Below are 10,250 nucleotides of genomic sequence, written 5' to 3'. Positions count from 1 at the left end.
GCGGAAGAGAGAAAGGGGGTGGCAGAAAGAGAAGTAGGGCGACCCAACTGCTTTGGCTCCCCCCCCCCACTGCTGGCTTCAGCTCTGCTTCCCTCCAACATGCAGCCCCCCAGATTCCCACAAGGGAATGCGGCCTCTGACGGAAAGAAAACTGTTGCCCTCTCCTGCTTTACAGACCGGGGCAGGGGAACGCAGGCAAGATTGGCCTTGTTCTGGGTGGGATTGGGGGAGGGGGGATTGTGCTATGTGACTTGCCATCTCATGGCAGCTGCTTGTGATGCAGCTTCGTTCCGATCCCACCTCAATCTGGGGTGGCCGGGCGTCTTGCTTCACAGAGGACTGTCCTCTGTTTGAGGGTCTGCCAGAGAGCAGAAGGGCTGTCCAGTCCATTTCCAGTTTAAAGACAAAGAACCTTAGGAAGGGAAAGCTGGGAGGGGCCTTGGAACTGCTCATCCCCAGTTAGCACCTGGCCTGCAGAAGGAGCAGACACACAGGTCACCTGGCCTTCCCCTCTGTGTCTTCCCTGCAGTGGAGAGCTGTATTGTATTTCTATTTAAATGATAGTAATTATTTCTAAATGTGCACTTGTCTGTTTGTCTGTCTGTCTGTCTAAGAATGTGGAATCGTTTGTCCTCTTTCTTGGCAATGCATGCCTCTGTTTTGGTAATGTGTAACTGGCCACCCATCTCAATCATGAGCTCCATTCCTGGAGTGGGGGGAGAGAGTCCTCCTGCCCGACAAGGCTCTTGTGAGGACAAGAGAGATCATGCCTGCTGTGCATTTAGCACACTCATAGTACATTATAATAAACCACAAACGTACCAAATAACAACACATGAGCTGTAAAGACGCTGCGGAAGCTCCGTGTTCAGGAGCCATTTACCTCTGATTGCCAGATATTGGGAATGGGGGGAAGCAATAATGCTCATCTAGGGAAATTCTTGAGGCCCCTCACTAGCTGTTGTGTGAAGGCAAATGCCGGACTGATAGACCTTGTCCTGGTCCAGAAAGGCAATTCTTAGTCTAGCAAACACATAACCTAGGATTCAGCCAACACCTTGTAGGCCAGGGGGGCACAGCCTTTTTGGCTTTGAAGGGAACCATCAGGCAGTGCCAGGGGCTGCAAACACACACACACAGCGAGAGAGAGGCATACATATACACACACAAGCCTGGGGGTTCCCTTGCTAGCGATAGGAACTGGTTCCAGTTCCTAGCTAGCAAGGGAATCCCCTCCTTGTCTCGATGATAAATCAGAGGTAAGGAAGGGATTCTCTTGCTGGCGCTAGTGCGGGAAACAGTGTGGCTGTGGTGCCATGGTGGCAGATGCAGGTGGTCTGGTGGACTGCATGCCATACTTTTTGCATCCCTGTTGTAGACGAAGCCTTCATTAACTTTGTAGACTAATGCTTCAGAAAGGCCTAAGGGTGTCCCATGTTGAAAAATGTGTAAACTGGTTTTCAAAGGTCAAAAGGTAATGTAATTTATACACAGCTTCATCTACTTGTATCCCAGAGTTCAGCTTGGGTAGAGAGGCCAGCACGGAGTATGTGTCTGCGGCTTGGACACCTTTTGGCGTAATCTAAGCCTGTTTCTTTACTGAAGTAGCTTCTAAACACAGTGTCTTCCGAACTTCTGATAGGTAGGACAACCCTTTCCCCGCTCCTGTATTAAAACTGGAAGCACACTTCAGCCTTATCCCTGAACAGAGATACTCTTAGAGTCTGTAAAAGGAGCCCCAAAGGAGCACTGCCTCGCTGTTCTAGGCACAGATCCTCTGCAGGAAGGCCTTTCTCGATAGGGCATGATTGACTTACCCAATTACACCAGTGCAGAAAATTAGCAGAATTATTCTACTCCTCCAGTGGAGGCCAATTGGAAGGAGAGAAGGCCAGAGCAGCAACATGCAGAGACACAGAAGGCAAACTCCTCTGTGGATGAATGCTTTGCACTTTGCAGGGGCTTTTCATTATTTAACTGATAGTTAAAAATTAATGCAGTTTATACTGCAAAAACAGAGAGTCTGTGCAGACGAGATGGAGGAAACTGTTGCTGATGGTTAATCTGCCCAAATGCGTGATGCTCAATAGGTCCTAGAAAGAGTTGTGCTCCACTCTAAAGGGTCAGGCCCGCAGTTTGGGGTGCTTACCAATCCAGCATGGTCACTAGAGGCCTTTGTGCCACGAAGTGCCTTTCATCGGCTTCAGCTGATATGCCCGCTGTGACCCTACCTTGATGGAGATAGCAGGGGCTGCAGTGACTCATGCCCTGGTAACCTCCCATTTGGACAACAGCAGCCTTATCCAGCTTGGGGCCCTCCGGATGTTTGGGACATCTCCCAGCATCCATGCTGGGAGTTGTAGTCCAACACATCAGGAGGGCATCAGGTTGGGGAAGAGTGGGTAACAGCAAGAGCGGAGAACATTGTATATGGAACTGCCTATGGAAATGACCTGGAAACCTCAGCTAGCCCAAAATAGGGCTGGAAGGCAGTTATCCAAGTTAACCGAGTAATGTGAAATAAAGACTGCACTGGCTACCAGTCTTGGGACCAGGTTAGCGGATTGATCACCTCCTCCCACATATACCTACCTGGGCCTTGAAATCCTCTTCAGAGGCCTTGCTCTGAATGCCCCTGCCAAGTGAAGTGAGCCAGTCAGCTACCAGAAAGAGGACTTTTCAATGGTGGCACCCTGGCTTTGGAATGCCCTCCTATGGGAGACTCACCTGGCACCTTCTTTGGGGGCGTGCCAGTGCCAGGTGAAGGACTTTTTTGTTCTCCTAGGCCTTTTAAGTCATAATGTTAAGGCTGTGGATTTATTCAGAGTTTTTATTTGACCTGCTTTTTTGCTTTCATTACTGATGCTGTATGCTGTTTAGGTTATTGCATTTCATTATCGCATTTTAATATTTTATGTTTGTGAGCCATCTATATATCTTGGTGGTGGTGTATATAAATATCGTAAATAAATAAATACATCTCTCACTGCACATAGTTCTTCCACAGTGTACTAATGTGCCACAACTGGGAATTTCGCCTCCTCATTAGCACACATGCACCAATGCGCATGCACACAACACTGAGCCTAATGTGTATTTTATGGTATCGATTTCGAACTTTACGGACATGACGACCGTATCAACCTTTGTCTAGGGGGCAGTCTACATGGAAACAGAATGAGAAGCGCTTCCGGTATTATCCGGATTTTCATGAAATTGCTTTCGGTCCATCCTAGCCACACAAAGCAAACACTGTGGGGTAACCACTACTGTAAAACCCGCTTTTCACGGGTCAAACTGCACTTCAGTCCACCTTACTTTGTGGTTGGATGGGCAGAGTCCCACTGGTAGAAGTGAACTCCATCAGCCCCAGAGATGCTGCTCGGCCAGCGGGAGAGCCTTGCTCCCGCCCCTCTCCATGCTCCGCTGCTCAGGGAAGTTTAGTGGAAGAGATGAGTAATGTGGGATAGTTTACCCTACGCCTCTCCCCTTTGCATCCAGCAAACTGTGAACCAGCAATATTGAAGCCCAGGGACAGACTAACGGGTAGGCAGACGGGAGGTGCCTAGGTCCTGCATGAAGGGAAGGGGGCTGGAGTTGCCTCCCTCTGCTAGCGCTCTGGAGTCAGCAGCGGGGGCTACTACTGCTGCCGCCTCTGCTTCCCCGACCTGAACTAAGCGGACCTCCTCCTCCCTATAAACACACAGGAAAATCATGAGCACAGGGGACTATTCTGAAAGGGAGACATGAATGAATCAGCGGCTGCTATCTGTGAATGGAAAAAGCAAACTGTTGCGTTACTCTGAAAGGGCATGATCCCGTGATTGGGGAGATTTGTTCCCAGCCCTGTCCATGCTCCCTTGCTGTACTGGCCGCCCTTTCTCCTTCCCTCCTGGGTATTCCTTAGTTGTAGGGGTATCGCGCCACTGCAAAGTTGTAGGTGTATCGCAGTAATGCAACTGCAAAATACCGTGGCTCCAGGTTCCCGCTACTGGCTGCCCTTTCTCCTTCAGCTCTGTGTAGTCTTTATTTTGCGCTACATATGAACAGGCTAATGTACTACTGTGAATGAAACAGGGCTACCACTATTATGAATGGGGAAAAGAGACTACTTATTGTGAAAGCAGCCCTTGCAAATGGGGAAAAAAGAAGGAATGGGGAGGGGTGACCCCACATCCCTTGGACCACTCCAGTTTCTTCCTTTAGGATCCGGAACAGTCCTCTATGGTTACAAATCACCATCAGCAGTAGCCTGCTCATAATGGCCACGATCCAAAGTTTTGCAGAGCTCTTAAATGCACATGAAATTCTGCATCAGTGGGCACTGCCTCCTTCCTGTCCTGCATGTTACAGAATGTTTCACATGTGTTCACACACAGCATAAACCGCAGCTACTGCATGAGCGCCAAATCAGGTTGAACATCCAATGTCTATTTGGTTGGTGTACTTGCCCACTCCCTGCCCTCTTCCCAGTGCCAAAATGCACCACTGGAAAATGCTGTGGGGAATAAAATGCCTTTTTAAACAAGATAGATTGATACTAGAGCTGAGCTGAATATATTCTGATTTTGGTATCTGCTTCAAAGGTAGCATATTTGACATAGCAAAACCAATTATATATATACAATTACCATAAAGCATTGGTTTATGGCACCCTTCTGTTTTCTTGGCTTCTTCTTCTCGTTTTGCTTCTCCTTCTTTGCCCTCAGTGCACCAGGTCTACCACATCTATTTAATACAATTAGCTGCTACAGCACTCATAATTTTATTTACATGCACTCATGGCATTATCATGTATGTCATAGTGATGCTGTTGACAGAAGTATCTCATGGGCCAACAAAATAGTGATGAAGCCAAGTTACGTCGAGGCAGTGAAGGTGAAGAAGGAGGAGGCAGACAGACACTGTGCCCAGGGCAACAGAAGAGCCCAAGAGACAGAAACAACGCAATTGCATATGGCCAAAAAATGGGAAGTGATTTTTGACACTCAGGAAATCTAACACCAAACTAGGTCAACAGCTTTGGCACAGGCCTGATTGGATGCCTCATCCAAATCTCAGTAATTCCTGAAGATTCAACTTCCAGCCCTTAAGTTATCACGTCCGTGGAGGTCCAACCAAGGAGTGAAGAAATAGGTGTTGACAGCAGATGTGTAGATAACATAACACAGCATTGCTTTTTTCCAATGCAATGTTTCATCCGCACTTCTCACACTGCTTTAGAAACAAAATATAAATCTGATCTATGTAGGGAAATCATTAGCGTTTTTTGTTTTTTTTAAGAAATGCCTGGAGATGTCTTTTCATTTCTTTTTATTTAACTCCATAAATATTTTTCATAAGGCTCAGTGTCTTTACAACACTTTTTTTTTTAAACACTGTTTGTTTTTAATACACACAACTCTGACATTTGTTTGACAGGGTCAAACAATCCAAGAGAAACAAAATAATAGAACTGGCAAGTGAGAATTAGCTGGGTTACCCAAATCCTTTGTTTGTTTGTCTGCTTGCTCAGACCGTTACAGCCTCCCCCCACAAAAAAAGCCCCTCAGCATTTGGCCCCAAACTAGGATTTTCATCCTTCCCCCACTCTTGCTTGCATTCTCTGGCACATGTCCCTCTCTATTCATAGTGCCGATATGCTTGGCAGGCTCCTTCTTGTCTTCTCAAGGAAAAATAAGCTTGGTGATGCCATGCAGAACTTACAATAGCTACTAAATTTACATGTTCCCTGAAATGTAGCCGCAATGAAAAGATGACTGAGCATAAAGAGAACATAACCAGAAACCGAAAGCACCACAGTGTACTATCAATAACATTGCAAAGGATGGCTGGGTCCATCCAAGAAACTGAAACAAATTTCAAATATATGTTTTTTCTCTATTTATTGTCTATTTACAACTGTTAGATGCACCTAGGTTGATTCTTGCTTTGCTTTGCTTTTTCCTTAAATGTTAAAAGAAGGTAGGGAGACAATAATCTTGAAGATAAATCCTTTGTATCTGTAAAGTCAAAGGGGTGGGGGGCGGGTAATGCATATCATTGGTCTAAGGAACGAGGGTAATCCCGTCTCTCTGTAAATATTATATCTATATCTATGTTCTTTGTTTCAGCCAGAGAAATCTTGTGTACAGTAAGTGTCTTACAACTTTCCTTGCTGTACACCTCATGGCACCACATGAAATGGTGGCAGCTTCCTCTTGTTCTGGCCCACAAATTGTAAGTCTATGTAACATGCTCAATCATCATTATCCTTCCAACATACCCCTCCCCAAATCTGATCAGATGTAAGCTTTCAAATATACAAAACAGCTCAACCTGACACCAGCCCCCCCCCCCCCCAAACACTGGTCGGTAGGTAGTAAAACTGGAACCCTTCGCTGGTTCTTCTCTGCAGAAGTGCTTCATGCCTTGTAGCACCTTGACAACGTATGGAAAGGGAGAGAGTGTCCTTGGATGCCATCGGCAGGGGCAAATGCCTGGGAATAAAAGGCAGCAGCTGAGCTGCTCTGCCCAATGCTGTGCTCTGGTTGGCAATGCTCTTCCCCTTTGGGTTTCTCCACTTTAAGAAAGAAGCTGCCGGTCCAACAAGTGGATCTTGTCAGACCAAGTGAGTCTTGGCTTATGATGCAAATAATGGTGATGATGTTGGTTCCTTTTTTTTTTCCTAGTGCTGAATATTTAGGAAGCATCTTCTCATAAAAATAAGGGATGTTTCACTTTCGCTCTCTGAGGCACAAAACAGCAAATGAACAGGCTTAACCAATGTGCTTGTGACTTCCCCCCTGTTCCCATCCCTTAATTAATTAAAAAGACAAAGGAATAAGAAAAACTTTCATCTTGTTGACAACTTGTCCCCAGTTTCCTGCCCTCCTCTCTCTCTCTCTCTCTCTCTTCTTCGCAGTGTGACTATACCCATTCTTAAGCATCTGCCTGGCTAAACAAACTAATAAACAAAGGAAAGTTCCTATGAAAATCTGTTATCCATAAAAATGCAGTTATAGAAAAGAGGTGTATGTGTGTGTGTGTGTGCGTTTTACCAAAAGGAGATACCTTTTGCAATACAAAACTTTGTCACTGATTTGTTCCTTTATTATTTGCTCTACTCTGAAATCTTTTGAGATTTTGTTGTTGGCTGAAATATGAAATCAGCATAAGCCAATGAATCTCTCCTATTTTAAAGGCCATCCAGATTGCCCTAGAAGGCAAAGAGAAATGTCTGACCAAAACCTTACAAAAGCAAAAGCAAACAGCCAAGAAAATAAGGAGGTTGGATCATTTCACCATTCGAAGTTTTTTCTTTAAGCACACCTGCCCAAAAGTCCAATCAACCTTTTTATTTAAGCTCACCTTTATTCAAACTCAGTTTTGTTCTAACTCAGTCTGAAACTTGACATTATGTAGATAATATGGATGTTGTTACGATTCAACAGCATCGTAACATCTCCTCCTTCCTCCCTTGGTAATTTCTTGGAAGCCAAAATGTGTGATATGATGTCATCACATTGTGGGTTTCCCTTTCTTGCAATTGGCAGCCAGTGGTGGAGAAACTCACAATGAGATAGATAACATCACAAAAGACATTTTAGTTTATTGAGACACACAAAAAGCAAAGGAAGCTGCCTTGGTCTGTAAGAAAATTCCACAATCTACAGTTAGGCAATATCTCTACTACAGCCTTCTCCAAGCTGGTGCCCTCCCGATGTTTTAGACTACAACTCCCAGCATTCCTAACCATTGGTCATGCTGGTCCAAAACCTCTGAAAGGCACCAGGTTGGGGGAGTCTAGTCTATTAGGTGGGGTTAATAAACAAAGGGCAGCTTCTGTTAATGGCAGGTGTCTAGCTCCCTGTAACTTCTTAGTCAATCTCAGACACATGAGTTCTCATTTCCCGTCTTTGCAACATAAATGTGGGGTGTGCAGAGCATTCCCATACATCATTACTCAGAAGTAAGTCCCACTGTATTCAGTGAGGATTACTTCCTAGTAAGTGTGTTTGGGATTGTAGCCATAGTGTGATTAGACCAGCACGTTATCTAGGAAATTCAAGATGGAATCTTCAAGATGGCTTTGAAAAACACTTTTTACAGAAAGTGGAGAAAAGAAAGAGAGAGACACAGAGAGATGGTATCGAAAGGCAGAGAGAAGTTGGATACTGGAGAGGGAGCCTATTGGTGTTGACGCCTGTTTGCTGGATAGCTGGTGCAGCCTAGATGACAATAAGCTACTAGCCTCATCACATTTCTCTGCCCAAAGAATCAGTGCAGCACTATGCTCCTTCCACAGACTTGATGCCTTAACAATCGGGGAAGTGCCTTTGATTACTGAGGCAATGATCCTATATCTAACACCTCATTATTACAGCCAAATGCTGTGCTTTGTAGTTAAGGACCTAGGGTGAAAACTAGGGACAAATGAAAGAAAGAAACCAGACAATGAAGCCTATAAAATGGTTTGCCATCCTTACGGCCAATGCATCTCTAAATGGTAATCAATGGTGTGTAAAAGCCACACCATGTGTGGAATATATGTGGCAAAATCAATAGGTTTTCTTGATGGGAAAACTGCCCATTTCTTGGGGTGGGTGGGGGATCTGAGAGCCCATTTGGCTCTAAGCTAGGATATGTGGGGTGGACCGAAAAGCTCTTTCCTGCCAATCTTTTGGATGTGTAGGTTGGGTAAATAGAATATAGGGCATTTTAAGTGGCAAATCTCTCAATTAAAAATAAAACAGAAATCAACAAAATCAGAAGGAAATCCCCTGTATGGAGCACAAGACACAACCAAAATGGGAACAGCCTTAATGATATTACCAGGGGGCAATCAAAGACAGATGTTCAAGCCACACACTAAGAAGGGGAAAAGTGCGATTATAAACAATTCACCAGCATCAGCCAAACAGACGTCATTCCTTGCATAATAAAGAATTGAATGTCCTCTCACCATCCCGCTCTCTGTGCATCCCGCTCTCTGTGCATACCTGGGACACAGCCTCCAGGCGCTTCTGCTTTGCTTCCTCCATTTTCCCAGGGACATGAGTGGAGTTAGCAGAGCAGAAGGGCCTCAGGTTTGGTGTCCCTCTATCAAACCATTAAAAGCAACAGAAGTATTAAGCAGCATATGAATTACACAGTGTACAACAAAGCATGGATTCAGAACAGAAGAATGTAGGGAAACAAAATGCACCATGGTTTGCTTTTTCTAAAAAGACTCTGAACATTCAATGGGTGTGGTTCAATCACCCCAGCACACCATCTGAGCGCATTCCATTGAAGTGAATGAGACCTCCCATTCACCTCTCAATGGTGCTCGGATGGGAACTGGTTCCTGGCAGGTTGCATTCATGGTGGGCAGCGGGAATGAGATGTAGGGAAGGAGCTTTTTTTTCTCCCTGTGCCCAACCCCTTATAAGAGAAGGTACTCTATAAATAAAATTCAAAAGAAAATATACACCTGGATGGCCCTGGATGGAACATGTCAAAGGCGGAATGCACGACAAACAAGAAATTATCCTGGGAGATGATTTTGAGACTAACTAAATCTCTCTCTCTCTCTCTCTCTCTCTCAACAGTAACAACAATGACTCCAGTGGTGTCAAAATAAACTAAATTATGTGATCAGAAATACTTGTTGCTTCCTATAATATAGTAGCAGAGACTGTTTCCGAAAACAACAACAAAAATGTTTTTGGTCCTTCAAAATGTGTGTGTGTGTGTGTGTGTGTGTGTGTGCGCGTGTGTATGATTTTTAAGTTGCAACAGTGCTTCTCCAAAAAAGGTCCATCTATAAATATAATTTTTTTATTTTTTTAATAATTTTTTAAAATTTATTTTAAAATTATCCATCTCACTCTATATATTATTTTTTGAATGGCGTTAACCTGCTGAAGTTTTGCCAGAATGGTGACTGGCTGCGTTTGGGTTCGGTGAATTCGTAGACCTGCGTTTGGGCTATGCCATCGGTCACCAAGTATTGTCCCTGATTTAGTGGGTCCTGGGGTGGTGGGTAGGCTGGAGGAACCGATCGAGAGTATCCAACACCTGTATGGATGGTGGAGAACAAGAGATAGAGGGGGTGAGATGGTGCAGGGAAAAAGAGATGTCCATCAGAATGCACTGGATTAAATCAACACATCTATCCCAACATCCCATCACATTCTAGTGCAAGGGTGCAAAACCTCTTTCAGCCAAAGGGCTGGATTCCATTTCAGAGAAGCTGCATTCCAGCGGTGGGCTAGTGTGGTGTTGTG

The 10,250-nt window shown here is 44.8% G+C and overlaps 1 protein-coding gene across 3 annotated transcripts in view; it reads right to left on the bottom strand.

Moving 5' to 3' along the window:
* Positions 1-381: 381 nt before the first annotated feature.
* Positions 382-10,250, bottom strand: part of ARHGEF9 (Cdc42 guanine nucleotide exchange factor 9) — a 371,451-nt gene continuing 361,582 nt past the window's right edge. For 2 of the 3 annotated variants that reach the window (XM_084814164.1, XM_084814165.1), the window contains exon 13: positions 382-10,041. In XM_084814164.1, coding sequence (XP_084670290.1) covers positions 9,860-10,041 — 182 coding nt within the window. In that variant the 3' untranslated portion in view covers positions 382-9,859. The remainder of the gene's footprint in view (positions 10,042-10,250) is intronic. The other variant, XM_084814167.1, reaches the window with a different exon arrangement.

Source organism: Heloderma suspectum, chromosome 9, assembly GCF_057233095.1.
Source record: "Heloderma suspectum isolate Gila_16-S chromosome 9, 16-S_ref, whole genome shotgun sequence".
Lineage (NCBI taxonomy): Eukaryota > Metazoa > Chordata > Lepidosauria > Squamata > Helodermatidae > Heloderma > Heloderma suspectum.
Note: the sequence above shows the minus strand (reverse complement) of the source record. Positions and strands in the feature narration are given on the sequence as shown.